General features: G+C 36.7%; 1 protein-coding gene across 1 annotated transcript in view; it reads right to left on the reverse strand.

The window, feature by feature from the left end:
- The window catches only part of LOC121386873 (sodium channel protein 1 brain-like), a 115484-nt gene that overhangs the window by 6708 nt on the left and 81482 nt on the right, over window positions 1-27294 (reverse strand). The window contains exons 16-27 of the mRNA XM_041517909.1: window positions 26551-26744; window positions 24198-24348; window positions 23218-23420; window positions 18556-18679; window positions 17906-18079; window positions 15701-15834; window positions 15054-15312; window positions 14355-14408; window positions 13819-13956; window positions 12638-12748; window positions 11230-11500; window positions 10642-10683 (exon numbers count right to left, since the gene is read on the reverse strand). Coding sequence (XP_041373843.1) covers window positions 10642-10683; window positions 11230-11500; window positions 12638-12748; window positions 13819-13956; window positions 14355-14408; window positions 15054-15312; window positions 15701-15834; window positions 17906-18079; window positions 18556-18679; window positions 23218-23420; window positions 24198-24348; window positions 26551-26744 — 1855 coding nt within the window. The remainder of the gene's footprint in view (window positions 1-10641; window positions 10684-11229; window positions 11501-12637; window positions 12749-13818; window positions 13957-14354; window positions 14409-15053; window positions 15313-15700; window positions 15835-17905; window positions 18080-18555; window positions 18680-23217; window positions 23421-24197; window positions 24349-26550; window positions 26745-27294) is intronic.

Here is a 27294-nt window from a genome sequence, read left to right on the forward strand (position 1 = left end):
GTCAGCCATATTAATTTTAGCTTTTTGATTATAATTATAGTGAAACTTAACCAGATGATTGATCAACTAATTTCTAAGACCACCCTCTATAAAATAAAAAAACCCAGTATTTTCTTGAGTACAATATGTGCTTGTATACAAATAAAAGTGTTTTTTTTTTACACAGATATATTGAACAGTCCTTTAGTAATATTGTTGAAGAAAATAAACTAAGTAAATCTCTTTGAATTGTTGTATTTTGTTAATTCAGAATTTCGTTTTTTGTGTTTACAGGGTTTTATCACCTGTTTCTATACTCATATATAATCAGCACCATTTGCCAAAGGCTATGTTTTTTGGCTTTTTTATTCCCAATTTTAGAGTAAAATAATTTTATAATTATATAAAGATATATTTTGAAAACAATATGTAACACTTGACAAACACCACTTCCCTCACCTTTAACATTTTAAAATGCAAAATGGATATATTAATTTGAATAAATACAAGTATGTGTAAAGTATAACTAACATTGTATTTTGGACTCGTTATGGACACTGTAATTTTAAAAATAATATTTGTGGATTTTACCATGAATTGTTTTTTGTTTTTTTTTACAATTATTGTATTCTACAGTCCATTTGCATCAAAAAGAGCTGATGGAATTGGTGTGTAACTATAATAAAGTATGCAAAAACATATTTATAACACACATTTCCCCCATCAGGGTTTCTACCAGAGGGTAAAATGGGTATGGCGCCATACCCAAGTGTTTATTCATATATATATATATATTTTTTAAGTTAACATTTTGACAAAATTAAACACTCTTATCAATACTGTATGATTTTCTTAACCCTAACCCATTTTTTTTCTAGGGGAGGCCCCCCATACCCACTGTTGACGGTGGTTGATTCAGTTCCATAGCACCATACCTAAATATTTCTTTCTGGCAGAAACACTGCCCATGAAGTCCACTTTGTTTTCACTGCATTCTTTTACAATGTCAATAGTTGAGCCTTTCCCAACCCTCTTTCCCCAAAAACCCCACACCCAACAACAACAAAACCTGCATATGGGCCTAGTTAATTCATATGGACCTTAAGTTACTCTTCTTTTGATGATACAAATGAACTGTAGAAGGTTTTTAACAAATAAAAAGCAAACAGAAAACAAATTTAATTAAAACCAAAAGCATTTGGTTAAATTGAAGCTGCAATTTCTTTTTCCATAGATCTTATGTTTTACCAATATTAACAGAACACAAGTTTTCACCATTAACAGTAAGTTTGACTGCTATGCAAAACCTCTATAAACCGTATATACATGTACATCTATTAACAAGTAACACAAACAGGTATTTTTCCAAGCAATTTTTGTAATAAGGCCAAACAAAAATAAATTTCTGGTCTCTGGTCAGCATGTGCATTAATTTTGACACTCGCGCATAAAACATTAAACGTTTTTATTTTATTTCCCGCCATGTCGTTGATTTCTGCCAGGCTTTTCTTGCTAGGATATATAAAGTTCTGCATTCGCAGTGTTCGAGATTAAAATTTTTTGGCCAGTATCCCAGTTGGATACTAACATTTCAAAATCTGGTATCCCACCTGAGAATTTAGCATTATATGGCAACCCGGTGGGATACTGGGTTCTTGAAGTCTGGTATCCAAAATCAAATTCTGGTATCCCCAGGATATCAGGATACCGTTAATCTCGAACACTGATTTGGAGCCCAAATGGTCTATATGCAGCTGGCTTGGACCATTAGCTTTCTTTAATTTCTCTCTAAAACAGGTCCTGTTGTTATGAATGAGTAGCATGGCTTGTTTTTAAAATATTTGCGGCCAGAGTCGAAGTAATAAAATTGCCTTGGCTATATGGAAAATGTAAAGGAAAATATTTAGGGTACCAAGGCAAGGGAAGGGGCACCATGGCCATTGAGGATGGACCAAAGCAGATGAGAAAGACATACAAAAACTAAATAGAACCACTTTTTCTATGAAATCCATGGGGAAAAAAAAAAGAAAAGAAAAGAAAAAAAGCAACATCAATTCTGGAACTTTGGTCTGACCAGAAACCGACTTTTTGTTTTGGCCTAAGATGCAGAAGGGAACTACAGATCTAAATTTTTTCCAACTTTCCTTCATGTGATACCCATACATGTAATCTCCTATGTACATGTGAATTCAGCAGTCACATTCCACTGTCAAACCCCACCAGTCTATCTCACTAAACAATTAATTCATAGGAACTACTGGTAAATATAGACCTCATTTCAGGAATTTTGCCAATAATTCCAAGTTGGTTTGATGTAAAAGAAAAATGATGTGTTTTAGAAACAAAAAATGTCTATGTTCGTGTGCAATTTATAATTAAAAAAAAAATTAATGCTCAAGATGTACTTTGAAATTTGAAATTATAATTTCTTACATTGTTTTATTATATATATTATATACACACATACCCCCCCCCCCCCCAATCTTTATCTAGTAAAGAGAGATTAATAAAATAATCAAATACAGACATAATATGTGTAACGTATTTGTGTAGACATAATATGTGTAACATAAGCTACACATATTAATCAAGAGAATGCGATTTCACACCCCATAAGCGTGTCAATGTTCTAAGTACATGTATTGCAGTTTTATTTAAATACTTACAACTATTCCTTTACAAAAACAGAACACTTCTATTGTTTGCAAAACACTGTTTTCCTTTCCTTTTTACATTGAGCCAAACTGAAATTACTGACCAAATAAACCCCCACATACACTTTTGCTGGAATCTGGTTATAGATCAAAAGGAAATCATAGAATGGTGCATCACAGAAAGAAAAATTGTTGACCTATTCCAAATGCTTAAATATTAAAAATGTACTAGAAACTGCAGCTTCAATGATAATTGTATTACTTTGTAACAGAACAAATATGAGATAACATCTCTAACAAAATCAATAAGCTACTTATTGATAAATACATGTATACATCTTTTTTTTTTAAATATTTAAAAATCATAAAAAATAGATATTACTTTCAATCACAAACCAGCGAAATAGTACCTCTTCTTTCTCACTAACAACTAACCACTAACCCACCGTCCTGGACAGACAGCCCAGATAGCTTAGGTGTGTGCCTAGGACAGTTTGCTTGAACCTTAACTGGATATAAGCACGAAAATAAGTTGAAAGAAAAAATTGAAATGGTGGGATTACAGGGCTCACACTGAATCAACTTTTGGTTTAGCCAATTTTCAGATATATAAAGTATTTCCTTAAAATTTATTAATTTAAAGGAAGGGACAGTTAAGGCATTTGGCCTGGCATGCATATTCAACGATGTATAACACACATTATTGTTTAATATCAACAAGTATAATCGTATAGTTTTTGTACCATCCTAGTGAATACGCTCTCTGGCGAGCTGGTGGTTATGTAATACCTAACATGTCACGTCAGGAATTAATCTTCGAAGTGAAGAAACAAAACATACCTGATTTTTTGCAGATGCATCGTAATGTTCTGTAATAATATCCATCCCAGTAAGCCGGCAACATAATACAGTTATTTCAACACTTTGACAATGGTGGCTTATTTTGTATTGAAAAATAATATATACTTGTTTTGTACATAAATTAACCCATGTACTGAAATAATAATAGGAGTGTGTTCTTGGTTAATTGGTCTTTTCTTTCCATGGCCTGTACCTGTGGTTCCTGATTGGCAGGTGTATATTTAGACGGTCCCCAGACACTGTGTCTAGACACACTAAAAAGACGTGCCTTTTTTTTATTAAGATCACAGAGTACTGTCTGTTAGCCGCACGGATGCCCCTCAGATCGTAATGGACATTATCACTTTATTACTGGAAGTAATTCTGTAAAACCCTTGATTAAGTAGACTTTCCCATCTAAAATCACAAAACTGACCAATTACGTAGTTCCAAAAAAAAAGAAAATTATCGCGAGTGGTCGTTTTTGCTTGAACGTACCCTACCAATAGGCCTAATAATAAGCATTTTTTCTTTTGATTTTTTTAAAGAGAAAAATACTATAACTCCATTTCGTTCTATTGATGCAAATAGAAATATATTCAGTTAAATATCGAGTCATTTATGTTGTTTTACAAGTCAGGTTGATGAAAGCGAAGCGCCTTGTCGTAAATTAGAGCATTTGTTTACATTGTGCTTAAGAGGGTTTGGACGGAGATGAAGTCACTTTGCCCCAAGCTATACCACCGGACATCACAAAAATTAAACAAAATGGCTGCCTCCAGTTAGAAAGAATAATCATGTTTTTTCATTAATTCTAAAATTACACTGTTCCGGTCACGTGACTGTAATGTCCTTCTTTTCTCTGAACGAATCGCACAGAGAACTGGAAGCGGGGAGGTCGGGAGGGTACAAACCCTTGAGGACAGGCGATGTAAACATCACCTATTCTCAAACTAGTGCAGAGAGCAGCAGGTTCCGTACTCCGAAGATGCACACATCTTCTCCCCATCGACCGGCAGGAAGCTGACACAGTGGAAGAATAAGCCACCCATGGTTAGCCCATCTCCCATGGGATATCTGTAGCAGACCATAATCATGATGTTAGTAGTAACAGCAGTGATGGTGGCATCCTTCAGCAGAATGGAGGAACGATCCTGCAGTTACGTAGAGAATCATGATCTCGTCATCCAACAAAAGGGTTCTGACATGGTGGGTAAGCATAGTCACTGGGCATGCAGGTGTTAGGTAACCTCCCCATCAATTCTTGTGTTAGTAACAACATCAACAATCTTATGGGTGCATCCATCAGAACATTGAGGATCTGGATCTGTGAGATGCATGAGGTCGGGATACCAGACTGCCTGGCCACATTGGAGCGATGAGGAGTAGTGGGCAGCGAAACTCTTGAAACCACTGAAGTACTCGTGGAAGCAGTACTGGTGGAGGGAAAGCATAAACATCCAGACTGTCCCTACTGATGGCCAGTGCGTCGAGGTCGAGAGCTTCTGGATCCGGAACCAGTGAGATGAGACGTACAACCTCAGCTGACAATTGAAGCATGTTGTGAATAGGTCAACGTTTGGTGTCCAAAGCCTGTGGCACACCCACCGGAAGACTTCTGGGTTGAGCATCCACTCTGTGGCTTGCGGAGTGGATGGTCGTGACAACGTGTCTGCCAGAACATTTGACACCCCTGGGAGGTAATGAGCTCTGAGGTGCAGTGGAATGGCATCTACCAACTCAAACAGGTGATAGGTGAGTTGGAGCAGGCTGCTGGAATGTGTTCCGCTCTGCCGACTTGATGTAGCTGCAGCTGTCACGCTGTCGGTGGCTACCATGAGTCTAATGTATCAACTGCTGGTGCCAATGACATACTGTGTTGAACACTGCCAGAAGCTTCAATACGTTGATGTGGAGACTTGCCTTTATGGAAGACCACAGCTCTGAGGTTGTCTGATAGTTGAGATGAGCTCCTCAGCCTTCCAGTGATGCATCAACAAACAGATGGTGAGTCGCTTGAAATGGCCGCAAAGAGACTCTGTCTAAGACGTTCAATGGAATCAGCCACCACTGGAGACTGGGCAGGAGGTTGTTGGGAAGGCTTATCATCAATCTGGGGTTGTTCAACATGATAGAAGGATTCAGGAAGACTTGCAAACGACCTAACTGTAGATGGCCTCTGAGTGTTATGGCTTGTGCTGACGTTAAGAGACCCAACATGCTCTGCCAAACATGGAATGTCACAGGTTCTGCCAGGACTGTGGAGACTGCAGATTGAATTTTGGTCCATTTGTCAGTGGGAACATGAACTAGTACCAGATAATTATGTAACCAGCAGTGCTCCAATGAACTGAAGACTCTGTATTGGTTGCAACTGATACTTTTTAAGGTTGACAATCCAGCCGAGATGATGCAAGAACTGAAGTATGAAGTTGACGTGAATTGCTAACTTTGTTCTGTTCAGGCATTTCATAAGGGTAAGGGTAGAAGGATATACCCTGGTGATGGAGGAACCGCGACACTGAGGCTGTTATCTGGGTGAACAACCAAGAAGCTACCGAGATACCAAAAGGCAAGGCCATCCACTCGTAGTGCACTCCCTGCAGCATGAACCGTAGATACTTGTGATGATCTGGGTGGATTGGCACATGGAGGTAGGAAGGAAATGTTTTATTTAACGACGCACTCAAAACATTGTATTTACAGTTATATGGTGTCAGACATATCGTTAAGGACCACACAGATACTGAGAGAGAAAACCCACTATCACCACTTCAAGCACTACTCTTTTCGATTAGCAGCAAGGTAGCTTTTATATGCACCATCCCACAGACAGGATGACGGTATCCATGTTGCAGGATTCCAGCTATAAACATATCATCGCAGAGGTGTTTCCAGTTCTTCCAATACTTCCGGTGTTGGACATCGCTGTTCAAATGTAAGTCGAGGGACGGGCAAAGGTCGAGGGAGTCGAAGCAGTCCAGGGTTGGTCGGCTGGTGTCAATGCCAGGCAGACTTCCCCTGGGTCGACTTCCGGTTCCTGCAGGTTTGCAGTTGGTGTTACTCCTCCAAAAAGGCTACTGCTTGAAGGGCGTAATGTCCATCTCGTCGCTCGACTGGGCTGCACAAAGGTATTCTTCCTTTTGAAAGACTCCAGAGTGGATATAAATTGTAGCGCCTTAACTGTAGCTGTCGACCGCTGAACCTTCTTATTGTCGGCAACCACGTCAGTAAGCTTTCCAGCGAAGAGCTTGGAGGACGACCAGGGTTGTGACAGTAACGTCTTCTTGTGGCCTTCATCCAGTGTAGTCTGCTTAAGACATGCCTGTTGCATGAGGATGGCTGACATGGAAGTCATAAAAGCAATCATCTAGGTCGATTACTGAAGAAGGGTATAGCCCTTCACAACTTCCACCTGCGAAGCCAAGGCTGCCAGGAACACCTCTAGATAAGATAAGATGTACAAGAGACGTCGGTGAGGTGTCCATCGCCATAATAGTCCAGAACTTCGACTGTTGCACGGTGCTTGCCAAGACATTCCAAATCACCATAAGTTCTGTTGCCCGATCCTTGAATGGCATATTGAAGACTGGGGATGAATGTGAATCCCACGGCAGGAACGACAACGGTGAAGCTGTATCCTTAAAGTTGGCATCTAGCTCTGAAGCTACGTCTGCAATCATCAAGCCTGCTGCTAACAACCGGATAACTATGTCGTCGCATACTGCATTAGTCACCATCATAGGGACTGGGCCCTTCCGGGTTGGTTCCTCCGGGTGTGGGAATGACAGCAGCAGCTCATATACTATGGCCAGGCAATCCTTCATGGACATTCAATCAGCCATGTCAGTGTCTTCAACGACAGACTGGTAGTAATTGTCGTTAGAAAAGTCCTGTAGGAGCCGGGCGCAAGTGTGTCGATCCCCGACGCTGGAAGGACGAGGAGATCTCAGCGTTCGAGATTAAAAGTTTTGGGCAGTATCCCAGTTGGATACTAACAATTCAAAATCTGGTATCCCACCTGAGAATTTAGTATCCCACTTAAATGAAATTCATAAATAACATCATAACAAACTTGGACGACACCGTTCTCGTTCCCAATCTATTGCTACATCGCAATCGAAATCGCTGAATTTGTGAAATTCGTAATCAAACGGAATTGCCAAAAAGATTTGTGCATCTATTTTTGTGTAATACTGACATAAATTAATATTTAGCAGTAATCAATAAGTGTTTCTGACATTACTAACGATAAACCTACCAGCATCAATTTTCTGCAGATGTGGAATCAATATCTCAAATAAAATTTGAAGGGAGGAAACATCCAACAAGAACAATAGAGATTTAGCGGTTCCCAGCATTAGACTGGGTACGAGCTGGGGGAGATATTGTTACGGCATAGCATTAGACTGAGTAAGAGCTCAAAAATATTGTTACTTAACTTCACCAGTAAATGACTTTCACTGTTTCAGCAAAAAATAAAAATGCAGGATTAAAAAAAACAAGAACCTTAAGTGGTATCCTGGTGGGATAATGGGTTCTTGAAGTCTGGTATCCAAAATTAAATTCTGGTATCCCCGGGATACTGGGATACTGGGATACCGTTAATCTCGAACACTGGATCTAGACTATGGGTGGTCCCGGTGGGATCCGTTGGATCCCTGTGAAGTCTGGTTATCTAGATTTCAGAACTGGTGACGGCGATCTGATCTAGCTGAGGATGTACGTGGAGACAGCTACGATCACGACTCCGATATCCTGTGGACAGCTTGCTGTGAACTCGAGATGGAAGTCTTTGAAGTAGCTAACAGAGCCCCATGGGCTGTGGAAACCATCTTGCCCGTAGGCGTGGTAGACACAGGGGTCCTTGCTGATCAACTGCAGATACAGTAGCCGATGGACAGGTGGGAACCACTGGACCGGTGACTGTGGTGGCAGTCATTAAAGCAAAAGTTTCCTGTAACATACTAGGCAAGAGTGACTTCAGGATCTCAGCGACAGAGTCCGTGATGGAAGGCTGCGGTGGTGCTGGAGCCGTCACTGACTAGAGTCTTCCTAGTTTGCTGGGCTATAACCCAGAGGTAGTTGTTAAACTCCATAGGGCCCAGTGGAAGGCACAAATGACATCTCGAGTCCATGTCGCATGGCGGGCGGAAACCTGGACAAACATCATACAGGTCTCCTCCCACCATAAACTTCTTGCACTTAACACAAGAACGTACAACTCGAGTAGAGCTAGTGTCTAACATTTTCAGTTATATTTGTAATGATAAAGCAAACACATGAGTCTGTACAATTCTGGTAGATAACAAGAAGCCACCATTTGAAAAATGGCAACAGAAAATTGTTGACCGGCATACATGACAATTAATAAATTTGGAAAGAATACTTTAAATAAAGTGATTACAACCAATATAATTGTACACCAATAATGTAACAACATTTAGAAATGTGTTACAGACATTTGAACCATAATGAATGAATGAATGAATGAATGAATGAATGAACGAATGAACGACACCCTAGCACAAAAATACACATCGGCTATTGGGTGTCACAAGTGGTAAGAACATAAGAAAATATTATTTATATATAATTATGTAAAACCACAGTGTAAGGAGCTGTAGGGGAAAGTATAATACAATACATAAATCAAGGTAAGTACATTTAAAACGTTTTTATAGAAGTCAAAGTGTTTTAAAAACTTTATTTTAATTCTGGATGGAATTTAAAAGATTCTAAAACATTTCTGTTGAAAAGATCCAAATCATAAAAGTGAAGGAAAAAGAAGGAAGTTAGTCACGTGACTGGAACAGGAAGCTGTGCGCAGTAGAAGAATTTTAGGCAATCCCATTGGCTGTTGGGATGTTCAGATCAGACTACTATCCTTGTGCACTGGTTTGAAAACAGATGATGTTGAAAAGAAATGCGCAATTGGCTAATTTGGCAATGCATGTAGCATGAGTCCTATAAATATAGATGTCTTCCAACTGTTTATGACCTAACATCAGGGATAATTATCTGCCATACTCTGCAGGTTCTGTGTACCTCAGGCTCCGGTGATATCGAGATAGCCCAACTAAAAGCAAGTGTAGAACATGGCCCTGTTAATTAGTTCCATACCAAAATGGTTAATACTGCATCTTCATTATTCATCTCATCATCATTTATGTTTGTAATGTCTAAAAACCAAACATTTCTTTTTCTCTGTGTAAAATACTTGTGGCATTTAAAAAAAAAAAAAATAATAATAATAAATAAATAAAAAAGTAATTTTAAAGAAATTATAAAAAAAGGGTTAATGTTAAAATATTTGTTTATGTGATGAAGATAGCAAGTATCTATAGCCAAACAATATTAAAGATTGGAATTCAGCTGTAAGAAGCTGATGTTGAAGGTCTATTCAAAATGGTTAAAACAAACATACCTATTCAATCTTACTATAGTGACATTTCCAAACCGTGTGATAAATTTATCTTATATCACACATGTATGTGTGATCTGGACTGGAACTTGTAAATTGGCAATTACCTTTTTATTTTTACTGGAGTTAGCGCCTTTTTATTATTGAGGTCATGTATGATTTACAAATTACATCACATCATTTTTGAAACATTACACAAGATTGCCGCAGAGTAAGATTCTTAACGTTAAGTAAATCCATGAAAGGAGGATTGATTAATAGATTTAGGATATTATAAACTGTTTTTGTGAAAAATAAAAGAAGGTGTGTAATAAATACAGAACTTCACATATGTTGTTTTTGCTTCCTGTTTATTGCATTTGTTTATTTTGGGCAAGAACATACCACTCAACCGTTATGCGGTCTCGTGGTATATTTTCTTGCACAAAATAAACTTGTGCAATAAATAGGAATCAAAAACAACGTATGTGAAGCTCTGTATAGATATCCCATACATGTATAAGTATGTGTTAATACCTTGAACAATCCCTATATCTTCTGTAATTTGTACATAATGTGCATTCATGGGAATTTGATCAAGTCCTGAATAAAATTTTACCGTTATTTAGAATTAAAAGTTAGATATTGCATACTTTATGTTTGTATCATGATGATGTTAATTAACAGCCGAGAAAAACAGAATTCTGTAAAACAAACCAAACACATAACAATAAAAGATCATTATAAACATGAAACAATCCTCACCTTTATCTTCAGTCTTAATTTCGATTACCTCAGAAGCATTTACTGTTAAATAATAAAATGATATTCAACTTCACCCCAGAACGTTTCTGCAACTTTGATCATGAAACATTCTAGTTCCTGTATAAAGCATAGGCCACACCTTCTACCACTTTCTGTGAGGGCTGTTTACATATGATGGTAATTATTTCCTTCTATATGTATGTAATATGAAATGTTGATACAACTGTTAAATTTCTATGTTAAAAAAAGTACAACCCCCTACCCCAAAACCCCCACTGTACATTAATTTTTTTAATTTTTTTCCCAAAACCATCTATCCTTTTTATGAAACTAAATTGTTGACAAAAATGTTACGTAATTTAATATATACAGTTGAATCTTGCCGGGTCAAACTTGGAAGGGTCGAATACACCGCAATGCTCAAAGCAAAAACGAAGTCCCGAGTTCCACTTACACAATATTGACCAACGGGTTGGGTTGAACACTTTCTCGAGCACCGACGGGGTTGAAGCCAACAGGATTCAACTGTATATTGTGAAGTGCCTCAGTTTCTAAGTATGTTACTTGTCCACTAATGTTGCAACTTACCCACTATGGACAAAACAACAATGATGAAGTCAAAAACATTCCAGGCTTGTCGGAAGTAATGCCATCTCAGTCCAATGAGCTTGATGATAGCCTCAAGGGTGAAGATCGACGTGAAGACAACATTCAGTATATTCAGTATTTCCACTATGTAATCCGATTCATTATAATGGTCTATTGCCATGACAATCATATTGAGGAAAATTATCAACACGATAAGAAGCTCAAATTTGGTGCTTGATGCAATATCGAAGAAAAAGGCTTGACATTTCAGCTGAAATATTTGAAAAATAAGAGAGACATGAAGGACATGATGAACAATGATTTTATGAATATAAAACAAACTAAACTGCAACAAGCTGAAAACAATTTTAGGGGAATAGAATATGTCTTAACGTTACATTTTAATACATTTACGATATTTACGATTCTAACATTTTTAACCATCTTGTTTGTCAAATAATAACTGGCACATTGTAAAGTTGTTAAATTGATTTTGCATATATCTGTGGCAAGAGAAGACAATAATAATACAAACAAACATTATGAGAGTACTGCTAAAGCAATACATGTCCCCTACCAAACTCAATTGTTTTTTGTAATCCTAAATTCAAGGGCCATACTTCTGTGAAAAGAGGGTAAATCACCATAAAAGTTAAACTTGATCAGTAACAGTACATGATAAAGGCCTGGGTTTCTGCTAGAGGGTAAAACGGGTACCCAAATTTTATTTTTTTACAGTTGACTTTTTCACAAAATTAATTACTCTTATCATTACTGTATGATTTTCTTAACCTTTACACTAAACTTAACCCATTTTCATTCTCGGGGAGGCCCTCCATTCCCCCTGTTGACTGTGGTTACATTCAGTTTCATAGCGCCATACCCAAACATTTCTTTCAGGCAGAAACACTGAAGGCATATACAACATTTCATATCAATATCTTCTGGCATTGCATAACAAAAGTCTGGAAAACAAATGTTTATATCTCCCAAGGGTCATAACTCATCGAAAACAGGTAAATTTCCATGAAAGTCAAACTTGACCTGTCACAGTACATGATAAAGCTATACACAAAATTGCAGGTCAATATCTCAAGGCTTTCTAAAAACAGCATCCAGAATTTGTTTTTCACATCTCCTAAGTTCAAGGGCCATAACCCCATCAAAAATGGGTAAATCGTCATGAAAGTCAAACTTTATGTGTAACAGTACATGATAAAGCTATACAGAAAATTTCAGGTCAATATCTCAAGGCTTTCTAAAAAACACATCCAGAAAACTATATGTGGGACAGACGGACGGATGGACAGACGGACTGACAGAAAGACAGAACAGAGATGAAACCTTAGTCCCCTCCAGTTTAAGCCATGAGACAGAACAGTGTTAAAATTTTAAACAAAAATCAAACCTTGGGTCTCTTAATGGTTTTCTGTGGCTTTTTATTGCCCAGTTTCTTCAGTGTGTTGTAATAGTTCATCTGGCTGGATGTGAGAAACATGTCCAGATAGCTGCCGTCATACTAAAACACAGACAGTTTAGAATTTATAAAATATATCCACATTAAAGCAATGCGGCCAAACAAAATAAAAGTTGTGGTTCCAATTACCCGACCGACCCTAGAAATGCGACACTAACATTTTAAAAGAAAATTACAAAAAGATACATATATTGCTGACCGAGCGACTTTAAATTAATAGCACCAACAACAATATATATTTTTTTAACTTTTATTTTATGTCCCAAAATTGATGGATGGGGGTGGGGGTGGGGTGTGAAAAGAGACAAATTAATATATTCAGTTAGTGTGCTAGGCACTGTCCAAAGTTTCCAACATTTTCAATCCTACAAAGAGTATTAGTTTTCCAGGCAACTCCCCCCCCCTCCCCTCCCCCCCCCCCCCCCAATGTAGTGCATTTCATAATTTTGTCAATTTAAAAACACATTACACTTTGGACCTTAAATGAAAGCATACTCTATATCATTGATTTCTTTGCCAATTTCACCACAAAACAAACCCATCAAAGTCTCAGACCCAAGCCGAATACTTTGTAGGACCTAAAGCCATCTAGAATAATGTGATGTATGAACAAAGGTAAGACATCCTTGTTTTTGAATAGTTTGGAACATTTGCAAACAGTAGTAGCATAGGTTTTGAGGCACTTAGGAATAGCACTTTTTACTTGATTATTGGGAATACGAAGTATATAGTAAAATAGTTGTTAGTCAACAATTTAAAACAAGTTATCCATTAGAAAGAGAGATGACATGTAGCCCAGTATTAAAGTGCTCTCTTGATACGTGGTCGGTTTGGGATCGATCCCCAATGGTAGCCCACTGGGCTATTTCTCGTTCCGGCCAGTGCACCATGACTGGTATATCAAAGGTCGTGGTATGTGCTATCCTATCTGTGGGATGGTGCATATATAAAAGATCCCTTGCTACTAATGGAAAAATGTAGCAGGTTTCCTCTCTGAGACTGTACATCAAAATGACCAAATGCTTGACATACAATAGCCGATGATTAATAAATCAATCAATGTGCTCTAGTGGTGTCGTTAAACAAAACAAACAAATCATTAAAAAGCTAACCTTTTTCTTGAGAACGTTGAAGTTGTCGATGATGACACCAATGAAGAGGTTGAGCGTGAAGAAGGAGCCGAAGACGATAAAGATGATGAAGTAGAAATAGTAATAGAAGCCATTTTCACGTGCAGGTTGTTGATCAATCTGAAACAAGACGGAAATACATTTTGAGAAGAAAATAAAAAAGGCACTGTAAAATATGTTTAAAAAAATGGAGAAAACTTGAGGTGTTTTCTCTTTTATGAATACTCCACCTGGCCTCAAACAAATGAACATCCCCTAAGGACAGTAGTCTGGTCCATACATCCCAACAGTCAATGGGATGGCCTACAATTCATCAACTGCGTCCTCCTTCTTGTTCCGGTCACGTGACTGTAACTTCCTTCTTTTCCATAAGCACAAGAGTTACAGTCACGTGACCGGAACAGGAAGGAAGATGTCGTAGAAGAATTTTAGGCCATCTCATTGGCTGTTGGGTTGTTTGTACCAGACTATCATAAGGGAATTATGCATATCACTGATCAACAATTGAATATATTTACCTGTGTGGCATCAATAGCATCTTCCATCACTTCCATCCATCCTTCAAATGTAGCCTGAATGATAAATTTATAACATTAGTTCAAACAGATAGTTATACAACCAGTATGACAACAATCCAACATTCTGTGGGCTATATGTTTTTATTTTATATAAAACATAAAAAGGTTATTCATAAAATTATTTTGCTTAATGTGGTTGTTGTATTTTCTCAGAAACATATGCAGAAACATATGCAAAGTACCATAATTTCTTACACTCATTGGTAAGAACACCATGCGTTATTTATCATAACGAACACCCTGTTTACACACATAAGTGTGTTAACAATTTCAAGACATACGACTGGCTGCTCCTAGGTGATGACCAGGTCACCAATGTCATATATCCAATGTTTAGTTAACCTGACAATCGTGTCTGTGACACGTAAGTCAGCTACAAGTGCAACGGCTGTAAATAACTTATATTCGATATGTAACAAATAGAATTATACATTTGTGTCCGTTAGATACCATGTATACCTCAACTCATTGTTTAAAAACGGATCAAACTCACTTTTGCTCGTTAGATACATTTTAAAAGAACTTGTTGTGAGATAAATGGTATTTAACAGCCACTCATGTATTGCTAACACTTCAGAATTAGAAAAGATGCAAGAAAGCATAAAAATTATAGACTGTCATAAAGAAAACAGGACTTACCACTTGAAACAGTGCCAAATAGCCACTAAGAACACTGTCAAAGTTGACCTTAGAATTTTTCCAAGTGTAGTTCTTTGCAAAGCATTCACTCTTGTTGGCAACGACTGTTGGCAGTAATTTGTTGCCGTCTGCATCGACACACTTGAAGAACTTGCCAGCGAAGAACTGTACGCCCATGATGCTGAATATGAGCCAGAAAACCAGACAGACAAGCAGCACATTCACGATAGCTGGGATGGCCATCATCAAGCATTCACAACTATCTGAAACAGTAACATAATATGATTACAAACGTTTTACCGTTACATGATTTACGTTATTCTGACTTGACGATGTCGCAAAAAAAAATAAAAAAATACATGTTACCCATCAATAAAGCTCATAAAATGACGTCATTAAATCAAATGGAACGTCAATTCTTTAAAACAGGTCAAGGAAAGGATGTTAGAAACTGACTTTTATATAAATAGAAGGGCCACATATGACCAAGATAACTACTTTTAAAACAAATGAATTGTGCGTTACTTGTGTACAAATTACCATACATATTCAATTTAAACAGGTGAAATCTCTCTTTAAAAACAAGGCTATTCCTTTAATACACTTTATATTTTGGGTAAATATTACAAATACAGATTACAGTGAACATGGTAACTACCTTCATTCCCTGCCATCTGGATATGGCGCGAAGTGGCCGCAAAGCTCGGAGTGTTCTCAGGGACCTGAAGGCGGTGATGTTACTGATGCCAAGCAGTTCGGACACCAGGCTGATGACTGAGATCTGAACAAGCATAAGGAAAGGAATTTCTCTTTAACAATATTTAAAATAAAACCAATGCACTGTGACCATTACAGGGTTCTTAAACTTGGAAAAAACCCATAAAATTCAAGGACATTTTTTACTTTTTCTAGGGCATGAAATGTTCAACCAATGAATGTTTTTATAACAATTAGTTGTCTGAATTTTGACAGGTTATGATGACAACAAAAGTAAAGATGCAAAAAAAAAATAAACCACCAAATTTTTGGCCCTAAATTTCCAGGACACTATCAAATTTAATGCTTTTTCCAGGACATTCCAGGCCTGGATTTTAAAATCACAAAATTCAAGAACATTCCAGTATTTCCAGGACACATAAGATTTAGGCTTAGATTTTCATACCTCACTAATTCATATTTCCCACCATTTTGCAGGTACACTGCACTGGTTAGAAATAAGTATAGAATAATGGGAATGGATGATTCAATTCCTCATTTTTCTGTAAAAAAAACCACCGGGAATTTTCAGTTAAAAACATGGTTTTCAGAGTTTTAAAAAAACCCACAGCAATAATATTTACCCTTTAGCACACAAATGTTATTTTATGTATTTGTAAACTTTTAAAATAAAAATATGCGAGCAAATGTTTTTAAACTTATATCCCTTCAAAGTGTTTCTTGTGAAACTTAATCCAGTTGTCTAAAGGTTAAAAAAACTGAAAGAGAAACCAATCAATCTTATGACCCATCAGACGATGGGGAATGAGTTTTTTCAATTTCAATTCTTTATTTCAGCCTTGAACCCGAGGTTCATCGGCACAAAACAACAGCATACACATTTCGAACAGTCTAATGCACGCAGACATTAATGAACTGGTGACAATATAGTAGCTAATATCAGAAGTAATTTTAATTTTAGAGGAAGAATTGTGAACAAGGAAGGAATTGTTCTATTTAACGACACACGCAACACACTTTATTTACGGTTAAATGGCGTCAGACATATGGTTAAGGACCACACAGATATTGAGGGAGGAAACCCACTGTCGCCACTTCATGGGCTAATCTTTCTGATTAGCAGCAACGGATCTTTTATATGCACCATTCCATAAACAGGATAGCACATACCACAGCCTTTGATGTGATGCACTGGCTGGAGCGTTGTGAACACAGCATCCATTGGACTGGAACTACAGTTTACAGTTCTCATCCCACACTGCAAGTTCTGTGTACTCTGGGCTAGGGTGATACTGATCGAGCTTGCTCAACTGACAGCAAGCGTGGAGCATCGCACTCAGATCCACCCCAAAATGGAAATACACTGGTGGCGCTAAAGTCTGCACACCTAAGTATTTGTGCTATATTTTGAAGTTAAAATCTTTCTTTAAAATATTTGTTTTACCACCACAGTACAATGGAACAATAACTGTATTACTACTGAAAGTTAAAAATTAAATAAAAAAATTTTAAACTGAAGTAAACTTTAGTGGCACCTCCCCTGTATTTAATGGCCTGCTTGAGGACACATAAGTCTGCACAGCAAATATTAAAACAACCACTTCTGTTGCTACTGTTCACAAAAACCACAAACAGGTAATGGATCTGACTTTTCTTAAGTTCAAGACAACAAACACTTCCTATTATAGTTGGTTTCAGTTTAATCTAGATTGTGCAAATAAGATAAATATAAATGATGTTCCATGCTCCTTAGTTTTGATAACACAAAATGACAATATAAAAAAAAACAATGTCAAAATTTAGTATCATTATTCAACAAAAGTTGTTGTTATTAACTGTGTAAATGAGAACAAAAAGTTTTTAACCAAATAGGACAATCAATGATAATTATAAAACTATAGCTAAAAATAGGCCATGCTGTAAGCTTTATAATTGTAATTAACATGTGCAGACTTTTGTGCCATGCAGACTAATGTGACATGAGTGTACAGCAGCTACACCATTCATCTCAACATCATCCATGTATGTCTCTCATAACTAAACAAAAATGTCTTCATCTCTGTTTTAAAAGTTTGTGATATCTGGGGTTTTAAAAATGTAATATAAATAAATAAAATAAAAATAAACTCTCTTACCACAACAATGACAAAGTCGAGTAGCGTCCAGAAGCTGGTGAAGTACTTGGTGATACCGTAGGCGAACCACTTGAGGATCATCTCGATGGAGAACAGCACACAGAATATGATGTTCATGTAGTTCAGAGCCTCCTTTAGCACTACATTTTCATCCAGGTACACATCTTCAAATGCCTGGGAAAAAGTTGGCACAAATGGTATATACATGTAGTTAACAAATACACATGCACACAAAAACATTTTTTTTTTTTTTTTTTTAAATATATATTTTTTTATTAATACATGTATTTGAGTTACTATACTATGAACAGAATTTTTTGCAAAACTAAAATTATTATTTGCACTATAGTTCATTACATTTTATAGAATTTCTCAAACATGTAGGAAGATGAAAAAAGTCAGTCTTACAGATAAGTTTGTTAAGCAAAATGTTTGAATATTTGAATAATATTCCAACACCAAATAACCGTAATTAAAATGTCATTTGCATCAATAAATAAAACATTCCTTGAGTAGCACTTTTATACACAAGTGAACCCAAGACTTCTGTTTTCAAGTTGTAAAAACTGAATGCCTTTCCAAACCTAAATGATTTTAAGGATTTAATCCTTCAGATCAGTGCTGTATTTGATAACGAAAAATTTAATTACCAAAGTGATACTGCTAGCAAAGATAACAATGAGGACAATGGTTTCAAAAATCTTATGATCCACAATAAGCAGAAGAAACTTTCGAAACTCGTGAAATCGAGCATAAGCCTTGGTCTCTTCACATCTCTGCAGGCATTTCAGTCTGAAAAAACAACCAAAAACAAGTAACAATAAGAGATCATATATATATATATATTACAAACTTCCTGCCATTATTCTACTCTATTCTGACTGGAAGACATCACTTAAAAACTTAATGTTATCCTTATAGTCTGTCCCATCCTCTTACAAAAATGTTTTTTGTAAATAATTTCAGTTTTGGTTAATGTATGACAAAAAGTAAAGTGTTTTGGAAATGTGAAAACATACTATTTGTGCATCCAATTTAGAAAACAATCAGCTCAGAAATAAATAACATGTAGTAAATTCCATAGCATGAAAAAAGGCATTCTCCATGGGACGGACTATAGATAAACCTCAGAAGATAACGACATTATACCAAATGGGAAGTCATTGCATAAAAATGTCAAGGAAAGGACTTCAGAAACTGATTTTTGTGTATTTTAACTATATAGAAGGGTTGTTAGTAATTATAAAAATTGTAATTTTTTGGGTTAAATTATTGATGTATAACAGTCACAAATTTAGTATAAATGTGATTTTTATACAATTTGTGACTGTTTTACATCAATAAATTCACCAAAAAAAGACAAACAATTCTTACATAACATGACAAATTTTGTTTAACATGCGATCATGATCTTCAATATTTTCAAGAAACATTTCCTGGAAATTAAATGTCTCACCTATCAAACTAATCTGCTAACAGATGCACTTATGGATGCTAAACGTGTTTTCAATTACTAGTAATTGAATCAAATTTTTACTGAGCAAGACTGGCAAAACAGAAGTAAATGGTCAGTAGTTGTTAATGAGAGACAAGTCGGTGTAGTGGCCTGACACCTCACATTCATTAAATATTTGTCCTAGGCCACCAGACCCATCAACCCTCACGGATTCCGCAGGAGACTCTTGGTATTTGATCAAGTCTTCCACGCAGGAAAAATGTTTCTCCAGGGGAATCCTTATTTTCTAAGTATAAAACAATTTCAAGCTACCACGGCTGTGTACCATATATAAAACTATCCAATTCAGTCCTAATAATGCCTCTGACTTAGAAAACATCTCCCGACTAGATTACATAATGCAACTATATGACTGAAGTGCCACAGTTGACAGCGATACACATGATGTCGAAGTCACGTGTCAAAGCAAGACGATGAAAAGACCAATTACCTATATAAACAATACTGGTGTCAGTTAGCTTTGTACGTTTGTGCAGTAAAATGTTGGTAACAAGAGTTCATTTTAATGAATTATTTTTGTACAATTAATAAATGTTGTGTTTGACAAAGTTATTCATGGAAATATATATAATTCCAGTATATTTCACACGGCCAGTACGGTTTTACTTATGATTAGTGGAAACGTAATGTTTATTGCATCGTTATGGTGATTTTAAATAAGTACAACACAACTGTTCCTCATTATAGTAAAAACTGAATATTAATTTATAAGATTTATATAAATTTGTCTTATAGGTACTTTTAACAAACCACAAAATAACAATGATGTAACATAACCTGTAAGTGTAATACCGTAAATGCACTAATTAATGTTTAAATTTGGTCTTGTTTGGATCAAAGAGTTTTTTTTTTTTTAAATATGTATTAAATCATAATAATATTTAAACTTAAAAAATAAAATAATAATAGAAAAAAAAATCCAATTAATTATTTTTAATTTTTATTTATTAATATTTTTGTTAATGCCAACATCTAAGGTTGACAAGTATACATGACATTACGTAGTGTACATATAACTTATTGTAATACTGTTTTAAAACTTGCGATTTTGTGTTAAATCGTGTGCATGTAAAAAAATCTCCTGCTTTCTCTAAACTAAAGGTTGACAGGTCTGTTGGCCACATAACAAGCACCTGTCAGTCATAATCTACTGTACCATCAAGGCTGATAATTACCCAGCTACGGATTTTCAAAGATATCTTGGCGTTACGAAATCATAAAAACCATAGTGACGTCATAGCTTACGATGGTTTTACGATTTAGTAGCGCTACGATAGCTTGGAAAATATGGACCCAGTTTATGACATTATATTCACCTTTTGTGCAAGAAAGAGGGCAAACAAGATTCAACCGGAATCACCACATTTGTCTTGGTCTGTATGTTGTCTGCTGTGGCTCCGAGTTCCAAATCATCGTGTTCTTCAAAGGTTACTCCCTGCTTTTTATCCTTTGGAGGATTTGGCTGCTGCATTAAAATCAGAGTATTCTGCTCTTTTGGCAGTACTCGAAAATGCCTCCTGAACATTCTACGACAAAAAAATAAAATAATAATAATAACAAGCATTTTGAGAGTACTGCTAAAGAAATACACCTGACCCAGCAATATTTCGCATCTCCTAACTTCAAGAGCCAAACATCTGTGAAAAGTGGGTAAATCACCATGAAAGTTAAACTTGATCAGTAATAGTACATGATAAAGTTATATACAAAATTTCAGTTCAATATATCAAGGCCTTCTAAAAATGAAGTCTGGAAAACCAATTTTCACATTGCCTAAATTCAAGGGCCATAACTCCATCAAAAATTGATAAATCACCATGAAAGTCAAACATGATCAGTAACAGTACATAATAAAGCCATACACAAACTTTCAGCTCTATCTCAAAGACTTCTGCAAAAAACATCTGGAAAACATATGTGGGACAGACGGACATACAGACAGACAGACAGAAGGACAGAAGTGAAACCTATATTCCCCTCCGGTTGCACCGGTAGGAGACTAATAAAACTAAATATAATTCTATATATCCTGTTTGATCTATAAGTACAGACTAGTAATAAAAGACATTGGGTGTTCTAAGACTTAAACTTTAGAGTACATGACCACGCTATTGTTTCTGGGAGTAATTACCAAAAATAAATGTTAACTCAACAATCACTGTTTAATAAGTACCATACTTCAATACACAATATTAGTAATAACACGCACAGGACGACATTTAGAAATAGCTAAATTGCACTTTCATACAAATGAGTTGAACAAGCCGTATGTTCCACCATCTCTGTAACGTTATATAAATTTACATATAAATACATAATATGTAAATATAAGTAAACACCAGCTAGACAATAATTACATTTTAAAACCAAAAAGCATAGCATACAAGATGGGAGGAGGGTCAGGTGGGTCAACCCCCCCCCCCCCCCCCCCCCCCACTACAGCAAGTTTTCATATTCTACCATATATTTCCATCATTCTATTCACAATATTAGTTGTAATCCATGTAAAAAGGTGTAGTGATTCAAATGAAATCCCATATAGCTGTTAGGTAATAATGTTCTTATTCAACTTCAGGCATTTTTGTTTAATTCAGGCAAAAATCACTCTGCCCCCCGCCCCCCTCCGAATGAGAGCCTGTATGCCAATGCAAAAAAGGACACTTTTTTATAATTATCTCTCAGCTCCCCCAAACCAGCTATAACATCCTTAAATTTGTTATTTAGTTGACCATACAGTTTATATATATATATATATATATATATATATATATATATAATGTAGTACAAATATACACTTTTTACCGTTGATGTTTTTTTCTTATCATCAAGGTCCATTCCCTCAATGACCGTCTGAGTATTGCCATGACCATTTGCAACAACCTTCATTTCAACATTTTCTCTTTCACCTAAATAAAGAAACAAAATACTCTATGACTTTCATTTTGACATACAGTGAAGGTTCTTGTCTGCAGTCTGTGTTTTAAGATTTTTCAGAGACAACAGAGATGAATGCGACATTGAAAAAAAAAAAAATCCAGATAACTTTTCAAAGTAGGGGTGGTGTTGATGGTGGGGTGGGGTTGGGTTTGGGGGAGGGTTTGGGTGCAACCCTTGCAATTAAGAAAATGTCCACGGCAAAAAAACATGTCACTGCAAAAAAAGCCTGAATGTGACCCAAGGCAAAAAAGTGCTGTGAAGAATTAAAAACTCATGGCATTCTCCACAGCATTGCTGTTTGCCATGGGCAATTGCAGGGGTTGGGATTTTGTGAAATGTTCATCAAAGAACAAAAACAGGTGGAACAGATTTCAGGAGGTAATAAAATACCAAATTCCAGAAAAATCTAAAGGTTTTCATTCATTCTGTTTAATACATGTGTTTTAAAATTTTAGTAATAAAGTGGCATACTTGACAAATACTTTTAAAAAAGAATGAATGAAGGAAATGTTTTTATTTAATGACACATTAAACACATTTATTTTATGGTTATATGTCATATGGCTAAGGACCACACAGATATTGAGAGAGGAAACCCGCTGTCGCCACTTTATGAACTACTCTTTTCGATTAGCAGCAAGGGATCTTTTATATGCACCATCCTACAGACAGGGTAGTACATACCACAGCCTTTGATACACCAGTCGTGGTGCATTGACTGGAACGAGAAATAACTCAATGGTCCCACCGACGGGGATCGATCCCAGACTGACCGCACACTTTACCACTGGGCTATGTCCCGCCTCAAAAAGAATGAAGACAGATTAACTAAAACTGACCAGTTTGCCCAGTAGTTGACTCGTGAGTCGATTCGGCACCATCATCAGTTGCAGTTTTCTCATTCAGTGGTTTCACAGTATTTTGAACAGTTTTGCAGCAACAAAGGTTTTTAATCCGTTGCCATGCTATGAAAAATTTGTTGGCCTCTTTGGTATCTTTGTTCTTTCCCAATGTGTCAGTTGCAAATGCGTTCAGTAACAAGGCCAAGAAGAGGTTCAGTACCTAAAGTTAAAATGCAAAATTATTTTAAATTAATATATTAAACTGAATGATTTATATGTAATGTGAATGGTGAATGGTAAACACACGCACACATGCACACAAACACACACACACAACACACACACAAGCACACACAGACACACGCAAGCATAAGAACATGCACACATACATGACAATACACGTACATACACACAACACGCATGCACATGCACACAATACATACATGTACATATAAACCAAATTGCACAATGTTGTATGTGACTACAAAATTGAATATCGTTGCAAAAGGTCACCCATGGCTCACCCTGCTCCTAGCCAAATTAGCCAATTGCTAATTTTTACACACAATGGCTACAACATTTACTATTTGGCTAATTATTTTTGTTTGTTTAAATTAGCCATTTTAAAACAATTCACATGAAATACTCCACAAATTTGAAAATTGCCTAAAATAAAATTATTTCCAGTGTGAGATATTTTAGTACCCTTAGTGTAGAACAAGAAGCAGCCATACAAATTTAGAACAATGAATCACACTAACTTTATTGCATGAACTGTACATACATAATGAAAGAATTTCTTCCATATTTGGTTTGCATAAAATGAAATATATGACCAGCCAAAATGATCTGAAACTGGGTTTTTTTAACTGGAACATTAATTTGTAATTTGTAGAGCATTATATATAATAAGTGCGACTATGTGTGATACACAGCTAATGAATGTAGTTTATAGAAAACAGGTGATGATAATATGTGATATTTGTAAACTACTTACAATAAAGTTTCCCAGGACGAGGGTGGGAAGAAAGACAACCATACACAGTTCATCAGCAGCGCGCATGCAGTCCCACAGCGGTTCGATCCATTCTCCACACAGCACACGAAACACCATAACAATTGCATGACCAAAGTCATCAAAATTCCATCTTAATGTTGTTTGTAAAAATTAAATAATTATGTAATCCATATTAAAATATAAACAAGAATTTTGTGTAATTAAAAACCATAACAATTGTATGACCAAAGTCGTCAAAGTGTAAAGTATATTAAAAAAATAATAATAATAACAAATGATAATAATATTATAATAATAAAAACTATAATTTAATTTTCTTTAACATGCATTGTGATGAACATTCATAGATGGAACTATAAATCAATTACATTGATCTATGACTTATAGTTTGTGAAAAATGCAGCTCAAATTAACATTGGGCTAAATGCTAAACAAATTATTTAAAATTTAATACATTAAAAAAATTTTTTAACATATACTGAGATTTGCATACATATATGTTGGTCAAGGTGAGACAATTAATGTATGAATCTCCATCTGTAATAATTTTGTTAGTAATATTTTAAAAGTTGCTCTTAAAAAGTGGAAAGTTTTGAACAGAGTAATTACAAGAATGCTGTATACACCAAAATACATCCTGGAAATATATATATACTACTCAAAAGAATTTAAGGGTCAGACGATATTTTCGACATTATTTTCTGAATGTCAATTATATTAGCTAGACCATATTGTCACGCATGGTATTGTTCCATTTTGACGAAAGTGGGTCTAAGCAACCCATAAATGAATTAAAATCCACTGTCATTGACACTGTCGACTAGTTCTAATGGCGAAAACATGCTTACATTTGCACGTAAATTAGGGCGAAAGCGAAAGGTCTGCTAAGTGCCCATAACTTGCTTTTTCACAAAGCGCTTCATTTGCACGCTTTGCACGTGTATTCCATGTTCCCAATGCTGAATTTCCATATAATTGGAGCTTGCGTTCGTGTACGGTGCACACTCCAAATTCGACAATGGTAAGACTTCAACTGACTATCGAAGATCGAGGAAGGGCTATTGCTTGGCTTCAGGATGGCAATACGCAAAGAAATGTAGCTCTGAGACTTGGTGTCAGTCAGAGTGTCGTTGGCCGACTGTGGCAACGGTACCAAGCAACGAATTCTGTTCGAAATCGTCCACGTTCGGGAAGACCCCGAAGCACTACAAATAGAGAGGACCACTACATCACCAATATGGCTCTACGTCAACGCACAACCACTGCACGCCGATTACGTGACAATCTGCGGACTGCGACTGGAACTTGAGTGTCTGATCAAACCATACACAATCGTCTGAGAGCCAATAATCTACGCTGCCGTCGCCAGGCTGTTCGACCACCACTCCTACCACGTCACAGAACGCCAGACGTCACTGGTACACGCTTCATCTGCGGTGGCAACGTATTCAGTGGGGTCGAGTGATGTTCACTGATGAGTCCAGGTTTAGTCTCCAGTTCAACGACGGTCGGGTTCGTGTCTACAGACGTCCTGGGGAGCGCTTCGCTGACGTTAACGTTTGACAACGTCACCGGTTCGGTGGTGGCAGCGTCATGGTGTGGGGCGGCATCTCTATCCACCATAGGACCCCCCTCTATGTGGTGGATGGCAATCTGAATGGAATCCGCTATCTGAATGAGATTATCCGGCCGTTGGTTCTCCCAGGCCTTCAGCAGATTGGCGGCGGGGCAGTTCTGCAGGATGACAATGCCAGACCCCACCGCGCCAGGGTGGTAACGGACTTTCTCAGACAACAAGGTATCGCCAGGATGGATTGGCCAGCATATTCGCCTGACTTGGCCCCAATAGAGCACGCCTGGGACGAATTAGGCAGGAGAGTTCGGGATAACCATGCCCCTCCGGCCAACCTTCATGATCTGGGTCAACTTCTTATGGCAGAATGGCAGGCCATTCCCCAAGAGTTCTTCAGACGTCTGATCAACAGCATGAGGCAACGATGTGTCGAGATGTGTCGAGTGTATTCGCGCCAGGGGTGGATTCACACACTATTAAACGAATGTTCTAATGTGTAAAATCCATGTTTGACAACCTTCAACTTTGACAGTATGTCATGTGACTTTCTTGTATACAGTGACGTTTATTTGTGGGTTTTTTTGTAAATATGGAACAATAAATAAAAAATTTGGTGTAGTTTACATCATCAATCTAATACACTCTGAAACTTATTTGGTTATAAATTTTTGACCCTTAAATTCTTTTGAGTAGTATATTATATAAAAATATTACTGTTTGCATTCTACATTAAAAGCAACACCATAAGTTGTTACACACCTAGGAGGCAAATCTGGAGCAAACTTGTCAGCAGTGTATTTGGTGTTGAAGAGCTGAAGCCCAATAACAGCAAAGATGTAGAGGATGATTCCGAGAACGACGGTCAGATTGGCCAGCGCTCCCAGAGTGCTGAGGATGATCGACAGCAGCAGTCTCATGGTCGGCCACGACTGGGCCAGCTTGAACACACGCAGCTGAAAAACAAGATTTCATTAAATCCACTACAGTGAAACCTCTCAAAACCGGACCCTCTGTAAACCGGAATTCCCTCAAAACCGGACATTTTTCATGGTCTCTTTTTAAATATTTGTTCAGAAGAGAACCTCTGTAAACCGGTTACCTCTTTTAACCAGACTTTTTACTTGGTTCCGAGTGTGTCCGGTATAGAGAAGTTTCACTGTATAACTACACACCTTCCGTGGGTCATTTTTGAAATCTTCATATTTAGGAAATAACTATGGTTATGTCCATTGTAAACTAAATCATTTTTCTTTGGAACTAACCATATATTTGGTATTTCTTTTTTTTAAATTTAACTGTAGACCCTTAAACAGTCAACTTGGCCTGTTTCAATTACTAAAGATGTCACTTTTTAATGACGTTGTTAGTTTTCTGGGTGTTATTTTCATTTGATCCCAGAAAATGAATGTAATTAACCAATCACAATACAGAAATCACTCGCCATCAGTTTATAATATATAATTAATAAATATTTTGTGGAAGTTAAAAAGTATACCTTTTTGG

Source organism: Gigantopelta aegis, chromosome 2 (genome assembly GCF_016097555.1).
Source record: "Gigantopelta aegis isolate Gae_Host chromosome 2, Gae_host_genome, whole genome shotgun sequence".
Classification (NCBI taxonomy): Eukaryota; Metazoa; Mollusca; class Gastropoda; order Neomphalida; family Peltospiridae; genus Gigantopelta; species Gigantopelta aegis.